General features: G+C 45.1%; 1 protein-coding gene across 1 annotated transcript in view; it reads right to left on the bottom strand.

Moving 5' to 3' along the window:
- The window catches only part of TTC7A (tetratricopeptide repeat domain 7A), a 162,065-nt gene that overhangs the window by 109,011 nt on the left and 28,828 nt on the right, over positions 1-24,226 (bottom strand). Inside the window, exons 7-10 of the mRNA XM_033144919.1 lie at positions 21,510-21,670; positions 19,474-19,537; positions 9,576-9,713; positions 7,387-7,470 (exon numbers count right to left, since the gene is read on the bottom strand). Coding sequence (XP_033000810.1) covers positions 7,387-7,470; positions 9,576-9,713; positions 19,474-19,537; positions 21,510-21,670 — 447 coding nt within the window. The remainder of the gene's footprint in view (positions 1-7,386; positions 7,471-9,575; positions 9,714-19,473; positions 19,538-21,509; positions 21,671-24,226) is intronic.

The raw sequence follows: 24,226 nt of genomic DNA, 5'->3' as shown, positions 1-24,226 counted from the left end.
CTGAAAATTGCAGGGAAGCAAATTTCAGCTAGGCATTAAGAGACATTTCCTAATGATAGAAGCTGTTCGACAACAGAACAGACTGCCTCTGAAGATGGCTGATTCTCCTTCGCTGGAGCTGTTTAAGCAGGAGGTGAATATGAGTTCTACCAGGGATGTATGTATGAGTTGCATCCTGCATTGCAGGTCCTGCACTGAGCAGTAGTTCGGATTTGATGGTCCCTTCCATCACTGATTAAAAAACTGATATTTAAAATGATCTATTAATAATGCATTAGCTTAAAGAGTTAACTGCTTTGCTAACGAAGTATATTGAAGTAATATCGGAATGACAAAATGACTGAAAATAAAACAATTTGATCAAGCAGGGATATTGAATTTATGATATGAATGACACAGAATTAATAGAAGTAAAATTATTTATTAATGAATTTAAGAAATTGATGGCTTTCATTGCAAGGAATAATGATAACTTAATTCCTATGAATTAATTCCAATGTAAGACACACACACAAAAAAACAACAATAGATGGAGTCACAGAAGAACCATCCAAGCTTTATCTGGGGGGGGGGGGGACTGCATCCAGAAAAACAAAAAAACCAGAGCAGAAGGATGAGATGTGTTCCCTTCCTGACATGTTTGGGGAAATTTTAACTACCAAACTTAAAGCTGTGGATGAAAAAAGGGGGGAAATGGAAATGTGGTCGATATCTAGCATGCACAAACATAAAGTTGATTTCAAGTCAGTTTGGTACATACAGAGAAATGAGGGTTATAATGCGAAGGGATTACCTAAACTGGTTTTAAAATATACAGTTAAGCAGCTTCCAGAAGAAACCATACAGAAATTGGATTGCAGCAACCAGGAATGTACCGATTTCAAAAAGTTCTTTTCCCCCTCTTTTTTTTTTTAAAAAGCATACATACTGAGCAGAAGGTAGTCAAACAGAGCTAGTCTTTCAAAGCAGGGCAAGACTCCCCCAAGGCAAACAATATACCCTCGGGCCTGCAGAGGCCACTGCAAAATGCAGGTTTCTCTGTCTTGCCTGGGCTACCTTCCAAATCCAAATGGAGTGGATACACATGACAAACATGTTGTCATACATGCACCGCTTCCTTGCAGTCTCAGATTCTAGTTCTCTTAATCTGGTGCAATTTGGTGCCCAGATTTGGGCTGATATTGTATACTTGTCACCCCATGTGGCAGCTGGGAGCTGGTTGCTGCAAGGATGGGAGAGACTGGCAGCCAGTCTGTTCCCAATCCTTGTCATTAAAGCAATTGCCTAGGATTAGAGAGATTATATAATCTAGTGTAAACCCACTCCCCAGAGTTTATGACGACGACCCAATATCCCACATTCGCCGTTCAAGCCGCTGGCTGCGATTCAAGCACAGCGGCAATATAGCTTTTTAGCCGGCTCGTTCTGGTTTTGACGAATCTTCAGGAATCTTTGGAAATTTCCATGTGCTTGAGAGACACAAATCTCTCTCTATCTCCCTCTCCCCACTACATACGCCCTCTTTCCCCTCCTCTCCCGGCAGAGAAAATCGACCCACCGAGTGTCCTCTAGCTGGCTGACCTTTGTAACGAAATCTTGAACCAGTACAATCTTTTTAACGTCCTATCCTTGCTTGTGCTATTTAAGGAGCCAGCGAAGGCCCCTGACTCTCCCAAGGCTCCTGGCTGCAAGGAAAGACAAATGTACGGCTGCTGCCTTCTTTCTTTGTTAAAGTGCGTTACTTAGCAACCAGGCTAAGCTTTTGAAAGGAAAGCAACCAGAAGAGAGCATCCCAAACCATTCCAATCCTTTGCCGCTGCAGAATTTTATACCCCAGATATATTTACACAGTTCCCCCTAACTTTCTAAACGGCTTTCTGCCACCCTTACAAGCTGCCAGGTCAAACTTTGAATCTGGCCTTCGGGAGGGTGGGGTTGTGGTCATGGCTGACTTTTGGACCATTTGCGTATTGGACACAATGTCTATTTATATTTCCATCTGAGAAATGTTGGAAGGTATAGAATAGGCGTTTCCCTATTTTCATCTGAGAAATGTTGACGGGCATGACATCGCCCTCCTTTCGTCCCAAAGAGCTCACATAAGTGTGTTTATTCCTCCCTCTGTCCCTCCCCTCACCCGCACCTCACAAGAAACCTGTGACAGAAGTCCCCCCCCCATTACATTTACAAATCGCCCTTTCTCCACACGGAGAATGATAAAACGACAAAAACGGCAGACCGACAAAACGCAGCAGCGTTTGGCCGAGACACAGGGCTAAGCAGGGCATGACAGGTCCCATTATCCAGACCTCGGCCTCCTTCGCATTTATAGAATCATAGAACTGTAGAGTTGGAAGGGACACCAAGGGTCATCTAGTCCAACCCCCCCCCCCCACAATGCAGGAATCTTTTGCCCAACATGGGGCTCGAACCCATGACCCCGAAATTAAGAGTCTCATGCTCTACCAACTGAGCTATCTTGCTGCATCTTACTTTAAAACAGGGGCACTGATCCTTATTCTCTCCCATGCACAATGTCCATCCGTTTCTTGCTCCGGGCACCAATACTGCCCCTTCCTCCAAAACAGAAACAGAAACAAGTAGCTGGAGCAACAGAATGAAGTGAGGCAAGACACAAGGCGGTCCATGACATGGAGTAGTGGCTAGGACAGGAAGTCACATGTCAAACAGGAGTTCCTTGTGCCAGAGACTCCAAAAGAAGAAGAAAAGGAGTTTGGATTTGATATCACGCTTTATCACTACCTGAAGGAGTCTCAAAGCGGCTAACATTCTCCTTTCCCTTCCTCCCCCAAAACAAACACTCTGTGAGGTGATTGGGGCTGAGAGACTTCAAAGAAGTGTGACTAGCTCAAGGTCACCCAGCAGCTGCATGTGGAGGAGAGGAGACGCGAACCCGGTTCCCCAGATTACGAGTCCACCGCTCTTAACCACTACACCACACTGGCTCTCTGAGGCAGATTCTTCTGAGGGATTATCCCCTCCACAACAGGGCCATCACATTCCCCGGAACCTGCTTGGCCAGTGCAGGCCACACACAAGGCTGGAGAGGTTTCAAAACAGAGGAATACCCTGTTAAGGTTTCCTCCATAATTCAGCGGACGTTAGCCCAAGAGGGACAGAAAGCCTCAGATGCTCTCCAGACCTTCTACAGAAAGCTGACAACATACGTTGCAATCCAAAGGCCTGAAAGCTTGGCTGACCCTGCTTGTTACAGGCCCAACGCCCCCCTGGAGTGTTTATTGTGGACGAGGAGGAGGGAGAAGGAGAGGTCTGGTCAGGGCGGCAGAGACGCCAAGCAGTGGCAGTGCCGCACCATGCTCGACTGGCAGGTGGCAGCTGAGGGGGACCACCAGCGAGAGGGAATGAAGGAGACGGGGATGGATGGAAGGAAAGGAAAGGTTGCTCCTTCTCCCTTCTTTCTATTGTCACTTGTGCCAGGCTAGACTCTTCCTCAGCTGCACCAACAGCGACACAACTACCATTTTGGGCCAAAACTGGACAGGGGACACTTTTGTTTTCCTAGGGACAGGTGTCAACCCCATCCCTTCCCTACTTTACATGCAAACATGGCAGACACATGAAAAGCAACACGTGTGTCACAGTGAACATCCCACAGACTTCTCACTCAAGTTAGGGATATAAACCCAGCACTGGGCCTAGTGCTCTACACCACGACATCAGACTGGCAAGGGAGCCACTTAAAATGTGAAACAGTCACCCAGGTTAACAACCATCTCTGAATATCAATGCGCTTGGCACACAGTTTATTAAACAGCAGGGGAGCGCCTTGCCTCTGCCCATCGCCGACCTTTTCCTTTTTAAAAGAAAAAAAGGGAAGTAGGTGAAAGCCCAACAAAAATGGTGATAACGGATTGCAGAGAAGCCTCGCTGTACTTTCCCTGCCCGACGCTCTGCCAAAATTTACAGCGGCACAGCAAACATCAGCTGGGAGCCGTTTGATTCTCTCGCCCACGCAAAGGCTCAGAGTAACCAAGGCATCGGCGAGAGCAGAGCAGCTCTTTGCAAAACCTCCCCTTCACTCCTTGCCGTGCCCAGGAAATATCTCAAACATCAATTAAGGGAGGCAGAACTGCTGTCTCCTTTGCCCATGGGCCTGCATTCGCACACAGTCAAAGAGAATCAGAATTATAGCCTCTTATAGAAGATCAGATCTTGTGTTCTCACTGTCACTTACTCCAGAATAACTACACATAGGGAGAGCCCTGTTGGATCAGGCCCCTGGGTCCATTGCTTCCAGCATCCTGTTCCCCTCACTGGCCAACTGGATGCCACCAGCAGAACAACAGACCATTCCAGCTATTGTTCCCCAGAGGCTGGTAATTCAGAGACACGGTGTCCCTGGCCCTCGAGGAACCATGAAGCCATCGTAACTGGAAGCCATTCGTAGCCTCAGCCTCCTAAAATTTGGCTAGTCCCCTTTTGAAGTCATCTAAGATGGTAGCCAGACTTTTCCTCACTTCGTTTAAAGCACACGGCTTTCCCCTAAAGAATCCTGGGAACTGTAGTTTGCTGAGGATGCTGAGAGTTGCCAGGGTACCCCTATTCCCACCCAGAGATTCTACAATCCCCGGAGCTAGGGATTTAACAACCAACCCCTTTCCCCAACGGAACTCTGTTTTGAAGCCTAGGAGTGATTTGTGCCACTAAGCTACGAGTGATCCACGTATATAGGCAGGCAAAAACAGCATAGCATGTATGCATCCCTATTACTTGTACACGGAAACATATCCCCTACAGACCCTGCTTCCTGTCTCCGAGATTGACTGGCAGTTCTTCCGTGTGCGCTAGAGACTAATGGCCTGCTTCTGATTGGCACCAGCGACTCTCATGTGGCCTTACAAGAGAAACATATTCAAACAATTCTTACTCAGGAACCTCTGGGCCTGGTTTAAGTGCCCCCACCACTTTTGGATCCTGTGTATAAGGGAGTTGGGGTTGGAGAAAAGCTAGCCACTCTCCACCCTTGTTTCCCAACTATCCTCCTGCCTAAAAACTTTGACAGCCCTTATGGAGAGCTAGAATTTGGACGGATCTGATGCAGCTTACCCTGGTGGAAGCTATCCCGTCTGGCTCTGGTCTGTGCCGGGATGGGAAGCTGCTGAGGAGGCCCGGTGTGTGCCACCTGGACTTCCATCGCAACAATTAGAAAAGCCAAGATATTTTTTGTTAGTAGTTATCAATTCACTAGCTCACCTGCAAACTATATTCAGTACATTTCATGATCTGTGCTGTTCATAGTGGGGGGGAAACTGAATCCCTACAGAGTGGGGAAATCCGTTTTCTGTCAAGGACTACATTTCTTCAGGAGTACTGGGGGGGGCATGGCGCACATGGTGTGCCCCCAAACCACTCTCTTTCCGGCATCTCCTCCCTTCCCACCCAACAGGCTGCTGCAGGAAGAGGGACAGGCCACTCTTCCCAGAAATCCAAACTTTCAAAATTTGGCTGCAGGTTGCAGTTGACCGAGAAAGCACAGCCTTTGTTCAAGAAAGTCAAAATGCCATTATAAAGTATGGATACGGATAAACCTTTGCATTGCACTAAAAGGTTGACCAGCAAGAGAAAATCAGTGTTATTTTTCTCCTTTTATGAGCGCTTACAAGGTGGTGTTTTTACCAAGCTCAGGTTGGACAACCTATGCCTTTTTAAAATGTGTTTTTTTGGGGGGGGCGGTTATAGGGTTGTTGTTGTTATTTTCATTGTGTATTTTGTGGTTTTGTATTTTGATTTTATTCTGTGAACCGCCCAGAGATCTGCTTGGTATAAGGCGGTATATAAACCCAATAGATAAATATGAAATAAATAAACCACAGCAGAGAGAGTCCGGGACACAAGATGAGAACAAGGGCTGATCCTCTGGTTACTCTTTACAAGATACTAGGATCAAAGATTTTGAAGATTTACGGGGGCAATTGAAGCACTTGTCATGCTGTGTTTCCATCATGTCACATATTTATTCCCGGTGCTGCAAGTCTGAAAGTAAAACCTCGGGATGTGGGCTCATGTTTCTAATGAGGTCAGGAATTGGCTGTGGCAGAGAGACAGGTGAAAAGAGATATTCTGCCTTGGAAAACCTCAAGTGCCTTTGGTGGTCTGGAGAGATAGCATCCTCTTTCTTCCCTGCCCCCCATCCCTCTGGCTCTCTGCCAACAAGCTGCAGAGTATGATAAAAACCCTAGTCCACACGTCCTGTCCCTGCCATTAGTGAGATGACAGCATTGCAGAGGATAGAGCAGGAATCCTTTGGGAAAGCTTCAGTGCTAGGGCTGAAATACTGCACAGATGGAGAAAGAAATAGCTTCTGCTCAGAGTATCAGGCAGAATATTTACAGATCTTGGATCAATTCACGAAGATCATGCCATTTAGCTTCCAGAATATTTAACAAGATTTAGGTAGGAGACCAGGACATCCTTGTAGTATAAAAAGCTGCCTTATATCGTAGCCAAGATTATTTAGTTCACAAATGTTTCTACTTCAGCAAAGAAAGACTGTGCCCCAATTATACAGAGTGTACTTTATTCTTTGGGCAACCCAATTTTGCTCTGAGAGTTAACGTACTCAAAATGCCACAGTCAAATGGAGTCAGGGAACAGGATTTGAAGTACGAGCAGCAGAAACAAAACGATAACAAATGTAATAGAGGATATGTATTGGATAAATGCTCACTGGAAAGGCAGATCCTGAAGTTGAGGCTTCAGTACTTTGGCCACCTCGTGAGAAGGGAAGACTCCCTGGAAAAGACCCTGATGTTGGGAAAGATGGAGGGCACAAGGAGAAGGGGACGACAGAGGATGAGATGGTTGGACAGTGTTCTCGAAGCTACTAACATGAGTTTGGCCAAACTGCGGGGGGCAGTGGAAGATAGGTGTGCCTGGCGTGCTCTGGTCCATGGGGTCACGAAGAGTCGGACACGACTGAACGACTGAACACACATTGGATAAATGTATGGTGTACAATGCAGCAGGAAGAAGGGTGGGAACAAAAACATCATGGAGGGAAGGGTGGGAAGTCCAAATGCCAAAGGGGAATAATATTAAAGTTGAAGCTAATATGTAATTGTTTTTAGAAATTCAATGAAAATCTAAATTAGAAAGGGAAAAAAATAGAGTTAACACACTCAACCACCTGAGCTCAGCATTGGAAGAAACTGTGATTAGAATAATACTTTATGCACACCTATTAATCAATATAATATTACAATAATACTCATACTGGGTCTGTTTGGGGGGAAAGGATGGGATGTACCGTAAACAACAACAACAACTGTAGTTGCTTTGGAGAATTGAGTACAGATAATGGAAACATTTCCATGAACGTAAATGTTCTTGGTGTTGGTGCCTTACCTTGCCACAAGCTGCCATGGAAAGGGCCAGTTGATACCATAAGTGAAATTCACCAAATGCAAGTTTCATTGCTCTCTCCAAACACTGGGGAGAAAAAAGAAGAAAGCACAAGTATTATCACTAGCAGATTCTCAACTTTTGTGGAAATCATTACCAAAAGAGGGGGTAGGGGGTGGGGACCTAGGTGATTTTATTTGTCCATCTGGGATAGTTCAGGTTTTAGCTGCACAGGAGGCAGCCTGATATGGTGGGATCAAGTAAAGTCTCTTGGGTGCGTGCTGTTAGCCTTTCCCACTGTTTTGGAGAACACATTTTCATCAATATATTGGATCCAATTCTGTTAAGTTGTTCCTCTCCCCCCCCCATTTTTTTGTTTACATAATTATTATTAAATTTTCTGTTTTACAATTTAGAATATTCATTCAAACAACCTTAAAATCTCAGTGACTTCCCGTCTTCTCTTTCCATGGTTCATTTTGCATAACATGAACCCCTGCATATCTTACATAAACTAAACCATTCAGTAAAGGTAAAGGTAAAGGGACCCCTGACCATCAGGTCCAGTCGTGTCCGACTCTGGGGTTGCGGCGCTCATCTCGCTCTATAGGCCGAGGGAGCCGGCGTTTGTCTGCAGACAGGTTCCGGGTCATGTGGCCAGCATGACAAAGCCGCTTCTGGCAAAACAGAGCAGCGCACGGAAACGCCGTTTACATTCCCGCCGGAGCGGTCCCTATTTATCTACTTGCACTTTGACGTGCTTTCGAACTGCTAGGTGGGCAGGAGCTGGGACTGAGCAACGGGAGCTCACCCCATGGCAGGGATTCGAACCGCCGACCTTCTGATCAGCAAGCCCTAGGCTCTGTGGTTTAACCCACAGCGCCATCCATCAAAACTTATTTACACTGTTGACTTTATCTTAATGCTGCCAGCGTTTTCAACTGTGCACAATTCCCACCCCAAACATATTCAGTAAACATTTTCCAATCTTCTTTAAACGTATCTTCTTCATGTTCTCTCATTCTATATGTTAGACCCGCAAGCTGCGCATAATTCCATCAGTTTCAGTTGCCATTCTTCTTTAGTTGGGACCTTGCTCATTTTCCATAGTTTCCCCTCCCCCCCCCAAAGAGAGAGTAGGAAAATGGGGAGGGTGGAATGGTGCAACCTGGAGGAACTCTCCTGCTAGGAGGTGAGGATACAGCACAACGTTTTGTTTCAGGCCCCACTCATCTCAGCTGACAGCCATCCCCACATCCCGCGGCAGCAAAATTTCAGAAGTGAATTACGCTCCTCGTATTGCTGCAGCGTCATGGGAAGAAGACGCATTAGGGCCATTCCATTGTCAAGGGTGGGACACTTTGACCATGTTTTTTGGTATTCACACATGTGTAACAATGTAAATATACATAAGAATTAACAACCAAAATTTAAACTATGTTCTTAATAAGATACTGAACATTTTACTAATTTTTTTATTATTTTTATGGATATTTTTGACAATTTTATTAAATGTTAAAAGTGTTGTCACGGGTGGGACAAAAAAAGGACATGGAGCTTGAGATAAGTTTGATTTATGGAAAAACTCTGTGAGTTGGGAGGTGAATCAATGATAAACTCAGCATATCTGTTTAAATCAATGTTTGTTGGTTACAACTATGCAATCAGGAATTAAGTTTAAGAAATTTAACGATACAAAATTAAGGGAAAAAATGCTGTCACGGGTGGGACAATCATCAGAAAACTTTTAACTTGAACACTTCTGTGAAGACTACGTGGGTGGACTTTGGAAAAGAAGGTCCATAAAATAAACTTCTTTTGTCTTTAGCTTTTAAAAAAATGGTTAGACTGCACGTTTGGAATCTTCCTCACCAAAGTCCAGCGCTCATCTAGCATTCTTATCAGGCTCATTTTTCATGGAATGGCCCATTACAGCAGCTCCCACGCTGCCAGCGTTAAGAAAGGTGGCCTTAGGAGTCTCCCTCCTCTGGAGTCATGGGATGTATTGCACACGGCCCCAGGCAGAACATGTGTACACCCATAAATGTTTCAGTTAGATGTAGTGCCACTTGAATACACTTCAGCAAACGTTATAAGCAAGCTAGTGTGTGTTTGGAAGAACGTAGAGTGCTGCCTTGTTGTTTTGGGGGGGGGGGGATAAAAAAGAGAGAAGAAAACCTAGGAGTAGATACCTCAGAAAGCATGACATACTGCCCTCTTCTGCCCAGTGTGATAGTTAGAAGATCGTAAACTGCCGACGCATCCCGGAGACTGATGGCTCGGTCGTCTTTCTGGTCAGGGGCCCGGCTAATTACTGCGTCCTGGTTTGCCTGGGAGTGAATTCAGAATAAAAAGTGAGGTCAGGTCCAGCAGGAACGAGCGGAGACAGCCAAGCGCACCTCAGAAAGGTCGCCAGCCATGCACTGCATGTCCAAGAAAAAGTGTCCCTATCCAGCCCCCTGAGTTCATCCGCAGGAAGCTAATTCGGGAAGGCAGAATGCGTTTACAGAAATGCTGGGAGAAGATTCCCTCAGATTATCTCTCAGAAACTTCTAGAACAAGAGATGACAAGAGGCCCCACAGCGTCAGAACGCTTCAAGGCCCGGGGCCGCACTTAAAATGGTGCGCCCAATTACTTCAGCTGCCTGCAACTTTACGACAGCAACCTTTTAAAACGAGGCAAAACGAAAGAATACTCCTCCACTTTTTCCTGTGGTCTGAAAAAATGTGGGCTTGCGTTAAGTTTTCACAACATCCTCTTTTCAATGTTATGCCGTTCTCTAAACCGTGGCTCCAATACGGTCGTCTCAAAACTCGGTGGCAGGGTTTTGGATGGCAGCTCGACAAACCCTCTGTACCTCACTCACGCCCTCCAACATTCCTCCAATGAAAACAGGGGCATCCATACCCTCCAACATTTCCCTGATGGAAATAGGGACGTCCTAAAGGAAAGCAGGACATTCCTGGATCAGATCAGAAACTAGGACGGCTTCTGCAAATCTGGGGCTGTCCCTGGAAAATAGGGGCACTTGGAGGGTCTGCATTGCTTAGTAGTACAAAACGCTGGACCATAAAGAAGGCTGGACCATAAAGAAGGCTGATCGCCGAAGAATTGATGCTTTTGAATTATGGTGCTGGAGGAGACTCTTGAGAGTCCCATGGACTGCAAGAAGATCAAACCTATCCATTCTCAAAGAAATCAGCCCTGAGTGCTCACTAGAAGGACAGATCCTGAAGTTGAGGCTCCAGTACTTTGGCCACCTCATGAGAAGAGAAGACTCCCTAGAAAAGACCCTGGTGTTGGGAAAGATGGAGGGCACAAGGAGAAGGGGGACGACAGAGGATGAGATGGTTGGACAGTGTTCTCGAAGCTACTAACATGAGTTTGGCCAAACTGCGAGAGGCAGTGAAGGATAGGCATGCCTGGCGTGCTCTGGTCCATGGGGTCACGAAGAGTCGGACACGACTGAACGACTGAACAACAACAAAACGGTTCAGCTTTAAGATGTTTCGCACTGCAGCATGGCTGCAGAGAGTCCTCCTCGGGTTAATGCTGGCTTGCAAAGGAATATGTTGCTTAAAACATACTTATTTGCCTGGCCATGTGCAAACCCTCGAGTGCAAACAATTCCAAAAAGGACAGCTATGAACCTATTAGAACACCATCCTGTTACCAGAGCAGTCAAGCAGATGCCTCTGGGAAGTCCGATACAGAACAAGATAGCGACAGCCCCCTCCCACATTTGTTACCGGGCATTAAGAGACATGCTTGCTGTCACCCCAAGGGGTTTCAGCCACTCAAACCTCCATGTATTTGTTTGTTCCCCTTTGTAAAGCCATCTAAGGCAGGAGCAGGGAGAACATCGCTTGGGACTGCAGAGCCACATGAGGAAGTCCAGGCCAGGGAACTTGATGGAAAAGTTGGAACAGAAGTGCAAGAAATAAATAAACCCAAATTGCTTTATCCGGCTCCTTCTCCCCACGCCTCCTGCAAGCTCCTCTCCTAGGTTTGGCTTGGAGTCTCCAGGAATTGACCTCGCTCTCCAGCCATTTGCTGAAGCCAGTCTTGGGAGATTTGACAAGCCCAAACACAAGGTGTTCATAAGGTTCATCCTTGGTTTTTCCATCCTTTCTCCATTAACTACCTCATTGATCTTGTGACAGGAATATCTGCCCTCAGGAATATGGATCATAATGAGAACAGAAAGGCAGCTGGGTATCAGATGAATCCCTGTATAATCCAGTATGATCTACTGGATCATGTGGGTTCTTTAAACAGATGACAAAAATCCCACAATCAGATTCTTGCTCTAGGGTGGATTTTTTGAAATGCCATTGGGGGCTTACAGTTTATCAGTGTGTTTAGCACCCAAGGTGAGGCTGGAGTTATCAGTTCCATCTCTAATCCAGAATATTAGTCACTCTGGGGAGGAGCTGGAAGGAACTGACCTTGAGATCCACAGCAAAAGTGCCTATTTAAACAAAGCTTTGGATCAGAGAAAATGGCAGAGAAAACGGGGCTGACCCATTCTTCTCCTACTTCCCGATCTTGTGGGGGGAAATGAGGGGTTGGGAGTAGGGGTGTTTGGTCCCTGCTCTGAGAGAACACACCTCTGCCCACAGGGGAAAATGAGGTAGATTAGAGAGAGAAAGGGAGAGGATAACAGGCCCAAGGCCAGCCACTGAGATTCGTGGCTGTGGGTGGATTCTAACCCAGGACTCCCCAGTCCAACATCCTACTTACAATACCAAATTGGACCTCAGATGCACATCTCCTGTTATTTTGCAAAAGTCTCAGGAGCAGTGGAAACAGAAGCACGAGTCGCACTCCCTCTCTGCTACTCTTTCTTTACAATGCCCCAAGCCAACATCTGAAAGCCTTATGAGGAATGGTTGAAGGAACTGGGTATGTTTATCCTGGAAAACAGGAGACTGAGGGGAGATATGATAGCCATCTTTGAATATCTCAAGGGCTTTCTCATGGAAGAGGGGGAAAGCTTGTTTTCTACTGCTCCGGAGGGTAGGACCTGAACCAATGGCTTCAAGTTACAAGGAAGGAGATTCCAACTAAACATCAGGAAGAACTTTCTGGCAGTAAGAGCTGTTCGACAGTGGAACGGTCTCCCTCGGGAGGTGGTGGACTCCTTCCTTGGGGGCTTTAAAGCAAAGGTTGGGTGGCCATCTGTCATGAATGCTTTAGCTGAGATTCCTGCATTGCAGGGGGTTGGACTAGATGACCCCCCGGTGTCCCTTCCAATTCGACAGTTCTATGAAATCACAGCAGCATGAGCTAAGGCAGTGTTTTTCAACCACTGTTCCGCGGCACACTAGTGTGCCGCGAGATGTTGCCTGGTGTGCCGTGGGAAAAATTCCAGCCAGAATATCAGCTTTGTGTTCAGCCAAACAGGCCCTGGTTGCACACTGAATAAAGTATTTTATAATTTTTCATATTTCTGTTTACTTACTATTTCATAATAAAGTAATTATAAAATACTTTCTTTGTGTTTATTTGATTCCTATTCAAGAGAATTACTTTATATATAGTCAATATAGGCACAGAGTTAATTTTTTTAACATTTTCTAATGGTGGTGTGCCTCGTGATTTTTTTCATGAAACAAGTGTGCCTTTGCCCAAAAAAGGTTGAAAAACACTGAGCTAAGGGCACACTGAGAAATGGGTTCAGTTAATCTGTAAAATCCCTGCACTTGCAGTTAAGGGTGGAGGACAAACGAAGCTGCTTCACTCCTACCCATCTTTGTCTAGAGATGGAGAAACTGTGTCCCTCCAAAGGTTGCTGGACTATAACTCCCATCAGTTCCAGCCAGCATGGGCAACGGCCAGGAACCATGAGAGGTGGAGTCAAATAACAAGGTGGGGGTGTCAGATTTCCTATCCATTAACTATCCTGACTGGCAGCGGTTCACCAGAGTTTCAGAGAGCAGTTTCTCTCAGACTTACCTAGAGATGCCAAGGACTGAACCCAGGGGCATGTAAAATAGATGCTCTATCACTAGTGGGTGGGTGTGTCCCCCCCAAAAAAAATGTAATTTGAAGTTGTCAATTCACTCTGAGCAGAGAGAGATGAGCAGGAAAGGATTCAGAGCCAATTCATACTCTCACTCCCCAACTGTTCCCAGAGGTGTGGCTATTCTTTATGAGGAACGTAAAATCTATTCAATGAAGGAAAGCCTTTTTTTCTTTTTCCTGGGGGTTTGATCTTCTGTGGGCCATAATGAATGGCACTTTGTCACGGGGCGTTCTTTGAACAAGGAATATTTAACAAGAGCACTGTGGGAAAGGCTGAAGTTTGTGGAAGGATGTGCATAACCAACCTCGCTGTCAATGAAACCTTTCCACGCACTGCATACCACGCTATTAAAAAGTTTCTGCATCAGTAGCTCTGCAGCGGCGTTTACTTGCGAAAAATAGCTGCGCCGGAAATGCCCCCACATATTCTGAAAGCCAGTAATCAGCTTCGCGTCAGAGTCAGCTATTTCGAGCATTTGTCAGTGGGCCAAACTAAGAGTTTTAAAGTGATGCCTTAGCACAGATAGAATATGCACCCAAACCAGTACATTACCGCAAGCTTTGGGCTTAAGAAAAAAGGGGACAGGAATACATGTAACTACATATACCGCCTGTTAGCGCTGCAATAAAAAGGAAGTGCTTCCTATATGTTCCAAGCACAGGCAATGGTGCCATACATCAAATGCAGAAGGAGCATGGCTTCTTCTTCTTCTTCTTCTTCTTCTTATTATTATTATTATTATTTTAAATTTGTATACCGCCTTTCATCCCTAGATCTCAGGGTGGTTCACAACATAAAAATACAATTTAAGTATGACTTGAACAAATAGTGTTTCTTCCCCCCCCCCCAACTTAATCACTTAAGAAGGTTGGAGGGTGGATGGATCTATACACAGGGGGAGAAACACTATAAATAAGTCAGAAATTAAATCGTTATAACAATGTTTAAATTTTAAAAAAATCCTGTGTAAAAATGCTATAGAAAGGTTTTGTGCTCTCTGACAACATCCGGTGTTGCATGTTTATATCACATTCAAATCACTGCATTTTGACTAATGTAGCTGAGCCTGACGTCTAATATTGTACAACTAAGGTTTTCCTCAAAGCTGGGGTTGTTTGAAACTTATTTTTTTAGTGAAACTTCATAGTAACACCTTACCTATAAGGTCACATTTCACTACAGTGATATATGAATTTGCCAGTTCTTAAACTTTGTACCAGTGACTATTTAAGATTCCCTTTCAGGTGTTTACAAGAAGAAGAAGAAGAAGAAGGAGAAGAAGAAGAAGAAGAAGAAGAAGAAGAAGAAGAAGAAGAAGAAGAAGAGTTTGGATTTGATATCCCGCTTTTCACTACCTGAAGGAGTCTCAAAGCGGCTAACATTCTCCTTTCCCTTCCTCCCCCACAACAAACACTCTGTGAGGTGAGTGGGGCTGAGAGACTTCAGAGAAGTGTGACTAGCCCAAGGTCACCCAGCAGCTGCAAGTGGAGGAGCGGAGACACGAACCCGGTTCCCCAGATAACGAGTCTACCGCTCTTAACCACTACACCAAGAACATAAGAAGACCCTGCGAGATCAGGCCAATGGCCCATCCCATCTATCCCAGCATCCTGTTCTCACAATGGTGCCAACCAGATGCCTGTGAGAAATCCACAAGCAGGGCCCAAGCACAAGAGCCCTCTGCAAGCGTGGTGACCATGTAGCTCAGAGGCAAGGGCACATGCCTTAGATGCAGAAAGTCCCTCATTCAGTCCCTGACATCTCCAGCTAAAAAGGGATCACTGGTAGAGGAGACTTCTGTCTCTAGGACCCTGGAGAGCAGCTGCCCATCAGAGGAGACAACACTAGGCTAGGTGAACACATAGTCTGAGCTGGTATAAGTCCGTTTCCTACGTTCTAGAAACGGACATCTCTGTCGCTTTCGTCTCTAAGAACAGTTTTTAGTCCTTAAGAATGCATGCAGGGATGCTCACAGGAGAACCCGTTTAGAAAAAACACAAATATGCATATATTTCAGGAATATGTCACTGGACTGCTTCCAAAATTATATTCCATACTCACAGGGTGACCTTTCAAAGCAATTATGCGAGTGCTCTACATACAGAAACGTTATGCAGAGATGGTAACTTGGCAGAATAACCATATGGTGCCTCCAGCTTGGAGCAGAGTTGCAAATTCAAACCGACGGCAGACAAAAATGAAAAATCCTTCCCGGGGGCCCCAACTCCCCTGTATGTCCCAAGGTGGATAAGAAGGAAGCTGGCAAGGCAGACCACCCAGCACCCTCTAGTACCTTCAAAATATGATTCTACGATCATCCTGTGATTCCATGACCATCACCACATCCTGCAGTACCAAACTCTGTAGTTTAAGCATGCGCTTGGTTGTCCGATTCAACACACTGGGGGGGAGGGGTGGCATAAGCCGAATGAGCTCATTCAGAGCACAGAACTAAAGGGCACTGTGACATAAGAGTGAGTGAAGTGATGACTGACAGTGTGGAAGTGGGATAGGATGCTGGGCGGAGTGACAGGCAGAGAACCGCAGGTGGGAACGTGACATTTGGAGCTGTGAGAGGAACAGAGGGGAACAGATGAGAGAGGTAACAGGAGCAAACGTACAGGAGTTAAGTTATCTCGGGATAGCATCAGAATTATGAGTGGCTCTGTATAAAACCTCTTTCATATTAGAGAGCTTTGAAACTCAGCTCTGGAATATCCTAATGCCTTTACTGTATACAAATATCTGGCGCAAACCACACTTAGAATACTGTGTACATCTCCGAAAGGCTGTTGCGGGGCTGCAAATTGTACAACAAAAGGGGGCGACCAAAATAATTGAGGGAGTGGAGCAATTCCACTATGGGGAAATGTTACAAATGGAAGTGAGAGCTGGACCATAAAGAAGGCTGATCGCCGAAGAATTGATGCTTTTGAATTATGGTGCTGGAGGAGATTCTGAGAGTCCCATGGACTGCAAGAAGATCAAACCTATCCATTCTGAAGGAAATCAGCCCTGAGTGCTCACTGGAAGGACAGATCCTGAAGCTGAGGCCCCAATACTTTGGCCACCTCATGAGAAGAGAAGACTCCCTGGAAAAGACCCTGATGTTGGGAAAGATGGAGGGCACAAGGAGAGGGAGATGACAGAGGACAAGATGGTTGGACAGTGTTCTCAAAGCTAGCAACATGAGTCTGACCAAACTGCGGGAGGCAGTGGAAGACAGGAGTGCCTGGCGTGCTCTGGTCCATGGGGTCACAAAGAGTCGGACACGACTAAACGACTAAACAACAACAACAACAAAAGTTTGGAGAAAAGGTAAGAGGAGACCCACATAGATGGAGGGCTTTTTTTCAGTCAGAACTTGGCACCTCTCAGGTGGGCGCCATTGCCTTTCTAAGAGAACAAGGGAGGCATTCGTGGTGAACTCCGACACATCTTTCTCTAGAAAAATAGCACTGGGGGGAAAAGTACTTCTTCACACAGAGCAGAGTTAAAGTATGGAATTTGTTCCCACGAGAAGTAGTGAGGGCTACCATCTTGGATGGCTTTAGAAGAGGAGTAGACAAATTTAGGGAGAATAAAACTATCAATGGCTGCCAACTAAGATCGTGATGTTCCTCTTCTTTTGTTGGAGGCAGTATGTATTTGTTGCTGGGAATCCTATGTGGAGATTCCCACCTCCACTAAACGGGCTTTGGCCTGATCCAGCAGGCTTCTTCTTGTTGTTCTTACTCAAGCAAAAGGCAACAGACTTTTTTGCAGTCCTGCTTCCACCACCTTCCCTCTTTCTCAGACTTTTCCCCAGGTCAAATCCCATCTGGCCATTTAACTCAATAATAAGACGATGATAAATGATTCCCAAACTCTGTTACACTGGGCACACTGTTTATTAGTCTTGGCTACAGGCAGTCTCTTTTCCAATTCAGCTGAGGAGAGAGAGAGAGAGAGAGAGAGAGAGAGAGAGAGAGGCAGCCAAATTACTCTGCACCACTTGTGGTGTGTTTTGTTAATCTACAACATGCATGGGAGATGCCACACTGAGGGGAACACATTCTCTTGCCATTTAAAACAAAAACAAAAAAACAATACCAAATGACAGCGACAGTGGCTTGGGTGACAGGCTTATGAACCGCATCAAAACTGAGGGACAGATCTTCAGTATGTAAATGAAAAAAATTCAAAATAAAAATGCTCAGGGGTGGGGGTTCTGGGAGAAAAATGCTGACAGAAAAACGTTCCTTTCCCAGCTTAGAGACAGCTCTCGCTTATATTCAGCAGCACTAGAAATCCTTTTGAAAAGGGCGGGGTGACTAAAACAGGCCCAGGAAAGTTTTAAGGACAGCTCTTAAACTACCTGCACTTGGGTTCATCAGGAATAGACACTGAACAGGCATCAGGAATATTCATTTATTGGTGGATTGTTAAACGGATGTTTTATAAAAACCCAGGCCAAGGCGAACCTATAATTAGGTATCAGCTTTCCAACTTTTACCTTCTTCAGATAATTATTCCCACACTCAAAGCACAGTGAAAGTTCCTTAGAGCAGTGTTTCCTAAACCTGGGCCTCCAGCTGGTTTTGGACTTCAGTTCCCATCATCCCTGACCACTGGTCCTGCTACGTAGGGATGATGGGAGTTGCAGTCCAAATAATACCCAAGTTTGGGAAACCCTGCCTTAGAGGAAAGGTGGGGTACAAATGCTATTTTCAAAAATTCACAGAAGAACCCCCTGTGCAGCTGTCTCAGAACTCCTGCACGTCACATAGGCTTCTAGGGGATGTACCGAGGCATGAAGGCAGGCCCAAGATGCATGACACCTCAGACTGGTTGGGCTATTTTGGCACCTGAGCCATAAGAAACACAGGAAGGTGCCTCATACTGTGTTAGATCATTGGTCCATTGGACTGGAAGTGGCTCTCCAAGGTTCAGACAGAGGTCTTTCTCAGCCCTACCTAGAGATGCCCCAACCTGTTACTTCTTCACACAGTTCATATTTAAACGATGGAATTCGCTGTCACAAGGTGCAGTCTCGGCATCTGGTATTCAAAGGCATACGGCCTCCAAGAGTGGAAAGAGAACATAGCCATTGTGGCTGGTGGCCTGTTCCTCCCCTTTTAAGACCATCCAAGTTGGTGGCCATTTCTGCAGCTTAGTGAAAGCAAATTCCACAGTTCTGCTTAGGCTCCGTGTGCAGAAGTACTTTATTTTGTCTGTTCTGAATCTCTCAACATTCTTCATGGGACGACCACAGGTTCTAGAATTCTCCACGCTGTGCATAATCTACCATGCCCCTCACCTGTTACTCGCCCAAATGTTGTAAACTTCAGCCTTAGTGAAAAACCCTGTTAAATTTGCCTTGTAGGGCACTGTAGAGTCACTTGATTTTATTGCATATTCTGTTGTTCAAAACTGCTCGTTTTTTAAGTTGTATTTCCTTCCTTATTTTGTATTACTGTACATTGGTTTTAGGTAAGCCACCTTGTGTATTTGTTGTTAAAAAAAACGAAACAAAAACCAAGGTATAAATCAATAAATCATCAGCACCATAGCTGTATCTCTGTAGCCCAGAGATCTGTTGTTTGTCAACTGGTGCACTCTTGGCGGTTTTAAAATAAGGTTCATATAACACAGTGAAGAAAACACTGTTGTTGTTGTTGTTGTTGTTGTTGTTGTTGTTGTTGTTGTGTTAAAAAATTAAGCCTGTTTTGCAAAAGAAAGAAAGAGGGGGATGATATTGTTCCTATGCCACATTTAGGGTGACTCACGGTTTTCTATTAAATTTCTCAGACTGCCTGCCGAACATTTGCTTAATCTGTCATCATCGAGCGATGCTTCAAAAAACAAAAACAAGCAGCAGAGCTCTCTCTCTGTGCTGTATTAAAAGACAACTGCTGCTTTCTTCCCCACTGAGCAGGCAAGATTTTGTGAACAGGAAGCCAGTTTGGAAGATCGTGAAAGAAACCTGTAAATGCCATCCTGAAAATATCAAGTATTATCCTGATGATTATCGCATGCTTTCATTATTACCTTTCTTTATAAGTATTCCTATCTGGCTTACCATGGATTCACTGATAAGGAGGAGGAGGAGAGCCTCTTCAACGTTGTCATGGGGGCTGTAGATGCTGAAAGACAAACAAACCTGTTGTTTTAATATAGGCAACATCAGCAGCTCGCTCATGGGACACTCTTGTTAACACCACCACAGGACTAGTAACTTGAACCGTCTCATGCATGATTCATACGTTATATAACCGCTTCTCCGGGCCAGGATGACTAAAAGCGGCAGGGTGTATCCTAGGAGAAAACTCAGCCCTGACTCAAGTGAGGCAAAGCTGTTTGGTTAGACACAACGTCTGCACATGAAGCAATTTGTCTCCTGGGCAAAAAAACCAAAAAAACTCCAGATGACAAGTTAAGTTTTCACAGATGGAATATTAAGAAAATGGTAATAAAACACAGATTGTACGGGGCCCACAGAGACCCACAACCAAAGACCTGCCTGTGGTTTTGAGCTGATATCTGAAATCCAGCACAAACCTCCTCAGCTCTTTGCCTTTCCTCCAATACCTTCATTCCCTAATACCCATCTCCCAACCCTCCAACTTCAGACCCTGTGAGCTAACATATATCCTTTCCTGTTACTAGATTCCCCCCCTAGCCAAACTGATCTTCTGCTCCCCTCATGGTGCCAGGACCTCAATACCTCAAGGACTGCCTCTTTCCTTATGAACCTACCCAGACTCTGAGATCAGCATCTGAGGCCCTTCTTTATGTGCCTCCTACTCGAGGTCCAGAGGGTGGCAACACGAGAAAGGGCCTTCTCTGCAGTGGCTCCCTGTCTGTGAAATGCTCTCCCCAGGGAAGTTCGCCTGGCGCCTTCATTATACACCTTTAGGCGCCAAGCAAAAACGTTCCTTTTTAACCAGGCCTTTCGTTGATCTGTTTGACATCCTATACCCTTTTAAAATGTGGCTCTTTTCAGGGGGGGTGTTGTGTTATTGGGCTGTTGTTTTTATTCTGATTATATATGTTGTGATCTTTTCTGTGAGCCTCCCTGAGACCTCCGGGCATATAGGGCGGTATATAAACTCAATAAATAATAACAACAATAATAATAACACGAGAGTATCAGAAATCTGTGAGGGATTCTTGCCCACTTCACCTGTTACTCCCATGAAGTGGGTAAGCCTGGCGAAGGAGGCTGTGGGTGCCATGCATTGAGTCCAGTTCCCACCATTGCTCCTCCTGTCTTCGCCATTAACATGTTCCTCATAATGTCTGCAGCAGGGAGGGTGTTCCTGCATGTATAGGCTTTCGGAACAATACAGAAACTGGGCCAAAAGGTTATCCAAATGGCACAGGGAGCCTCCGTTCATAGAGAAGTTCGTAACTCCCTCTCACCTCCCACCAGTGCCCAAGTTAGGACAAACATGGTCTTGTGACAGCTGACAGCTGACAGGTGACTTGGGGGCAGGGCTAAGGGCCCAGCTCCACAGCTCTTGTCATCACATGACTCAAGTGTGAAGAGGGCTACTTTCTCCTTCGGTAAGTGAACTGGTGCTGGAGGAGACTCTTGAGAGTCCCATGGACTGAAGAAGATCAAACCTATCCATTCTTAAAGAAATCAGCCCTGAGTGCTCACTGGAAGGACAGATCCTGAAGTTGAGGCTCCAGTACTTTGGCCACCTCATGAGAAGAGAAGACTCCCTGGAAAAGACCCTGATGTTGGGAAAGATGGAGGGCACAAGGAGAAGGGGACGACAGAGGATGAGATGGTTGGACAGTGTTCTCGAAGCTACTAACATGAGTTTGGCCAAACTGCGAGAGGCACTGAAGGATAGGCATGCCTGGCGTGCTCTGGTCCTTGGGGTCACAAAGAGTCGGACACGACTGAACGACTGAACAACAACAACAACAAGTGAACTGAAATCTCCAGGGCATCGCAACCAACACAGCCAACGACTGGGAGGGTTTTGCAAGTAGCATACAACCAAACAGTACTAGCCAGCCGTTGCTAAGTGTCTTGACTGCCTGCCCTTTCATTTTATTTTATCTGGCCCTGGATGTAACAGCCCCAAAGAACTCTATACGCACTTATCTCCCGTGTGTAGCTGCAGTCTTCGGCGAAGGGTAGTGCAGTTGTACAAATTATCCTCTTTGTTCATGAACTCAGGGAGAGGATCAGATAAGGGGCTCCAGTAACAATCTTCGCTCAGGGAGTGGAGAAGCAGCTCTGCCAACTGCTTGGCAGCCGTCTGGAGAAGAATGGACAGAAAATGAGGGAAACGTGTGCTTTTTAAAGCCCACAGTAAGACACCTATCTGCCTACCAGGTTGATGATTCAACTTGCTACGAGCCAGTACACATGATACGTCGGATCTGGATCGGGTTGCTTTTTAAACTCGGTCAGGACGGCCACACACGACTCACCTTTCCAGTTGTCTCAAGTACACAGAGAAATGCTTTGCTTTGGGTATGGCTTTCGTTCTTAGGATTCTCAGCTCCAGTAGTATATATGGGTAACATTTGTGAATGAACGGCTAAACGATTTTAAGTGGGAAGCATGACACAACTCACAATGTGGAACACCAGCTAGGAAACAGAGGACCGGGTTCAACTAGCTCAGGCTATTTCCCCATCCAGCACACAATTGTCTACTCCAACAGACAGAACCACTCATGTGTCTCTTTCCCAACAACTGATGCCTTTTCTTTTAACTTAAGTTGCAGGTTCAAGAGATTGAGGCTGGGGCTTTAGGGATGAAAAGCATGTGTTCTACACTGAACTGCAGTCCCTTCCCCTATTTAGCCTCCACACCACAAGAGTCATCTAGTCCAGTGTTTTTCAACCACTGTTCCGTGGCACACTAGTGTGCCGCGAGATGTTGCCTGGTGTGCCGTGGGAAAAATAGAAAAATTACTTTATATATAGTCAATATAGGCACAGAGTTAATTTTTTTAACATTTTCTAATGGTGGTGTGCCTCGTGATTTTTTTCATGAAACAAGTGTGCCTTTGCCCAAAAAAGGTTGAAAAACACTGATCTAGTCCACACACACACACACACACACACACACGCATTGCAGGAATGTTTTGCCCAACATGGGGCTCGAACCCATGACCCTGGGATTAAGAGCCTCATGCTCCACCAACTGAGCTACCACTCTGATGGGTAAACTATGGTTTGCATCTTTCTTTGGAGGAAGCCACGGTAAACAAAGCCCTACTTTCTTTGGGAGAGTGTCTGCGTGTGTTTGTGGGTGTGTTTGCTTTACTGCACATTTCACCAGCAGTTTCAATTACTTTCGCTTTTGTTATGAATAAAACCAGACAAATTGGAATAGCCCAAGGCTTTGATTTATATTATAACAGCCTTTGGCAAAAGAAAAAAGAAAAGGGGAGGGAAGCATTATTATTGCTTAAAATACAATGCAAATAAAAGGCATTCGCAGATTGCCATGTAGTATTCCAAATTAATTTAATTGCATGCCTTGTCATGTTAATCCTATCTAAACAGTGGGGGTTTTTTTGGTCATTGATGCTGTTAAAAATATTTTGAAACAGAATTAGCAATACAATATTAAAACTGAAGTCTTCATTCTTTGAGATAGCCCAATAATTTAGAAGCAGTTACATCACCAGTAATTTGAGGAAGTGGCTATTCAAACAACATGATAAACCATGATTTTGAGATGCTGGGAACAAGCCGCACTCAGCATTGGGCTCACACCTTTCCCTGATCTTCCTTCACCATGGCTGGCAGGGAAGCTTTCATTCCCTTTTTTTTATTAACCACAGTTTAGTGTTACACCCAAACCCTACACTGTGGTTAATCTTAGAACACCGAGTTGGAATTGACCTCCAACTTCATCTAACCCCCTGCATCAGCTTAAACTATGGAACGAATTATAGTTTCTTCCATAGTTTGAAGTTAGCTTGGTTGTTTTTTGTTTTTTTTAAAGCTACAGTTAAGATCAACCATCATTTGTCAGGACTGGATGAAATGACAAGCTGCGGTTTATTTGAAAAGGCTTCTGAACATCTCTCAGAGGCACTGGAGGAAGACAGGGGAGACTAGAGTGTCTACATGTGCATTGTAATTTCAGCTAAGATCTGGTAATGGGAATCTTTTGGTGGTCACCATGCCATTCCTTAGACGGGGAGCCAGTGGTGGTAGAAGCCCTTTAAGCTTCAGAATCAGCTTCCTAGTACTTTACTTGGGGTTTTAAAGATTATGTAGTTAGATAATGACAACACTTACATACCTATATACTGGACAAGCATATATGGCATTATAGTTGCTTGCATATATAGTGACATAATATACATTTCTTTTTTTGCTCTATATTTCTTTACATTTCTACATTATACTTTACATTTCTACACTTTATATTTCTGGATTATTTTGTTCAGTTTAAATGCAGTACTCTCAATATTTTTTTAAAAAAATTAGCTTTCTTTTATTATTACTGTTTATTGTTCTTATGCAGATTCTTGATTTTATCCAGTACCCCATAGTTTTATTGCAGCGTGGTTTCCCTTGGATGCTGCTGAAAGTAGGTGAGGCCATCACCCTGAGAGACTAGGAACCATAGGGAATTAAATTCCCATGTTGCCCAACTTTCCTGGGCATCGCAGCACATGTTCAGAGCAGCATCCCAGCTTCTGCAAACCACTGGAACTACATTTTTCATGGCTCCTTGCATTGCTTAATGCTGACCCAAAGTACACAGAACTCTAGTGTGGTGTAGTGGTTAAGAGCGGTAGACTTGTAATCTGGTGAACCGGGTTCACGTCTCCGCTCTTCCACAT

Source organism: Lacerta agilis, chromosome 3 (genome assembly GCF_009819535.1).
Source record: "Lacerta agilis isolate rLacAgi1 chromosome 3, rLacAgi1.pri, whole genome shotgun sequence".
NCBI lineage: Eukaryota > Metazoa > Chordata > Lepidosauria > Squamata > Lacertidae > Lacerta > Lacerta agilis.
Note: the sequence above shows the minus strand (reverse complement) of the source record. Positions and strands in the feature narration are given on the sequence as shown.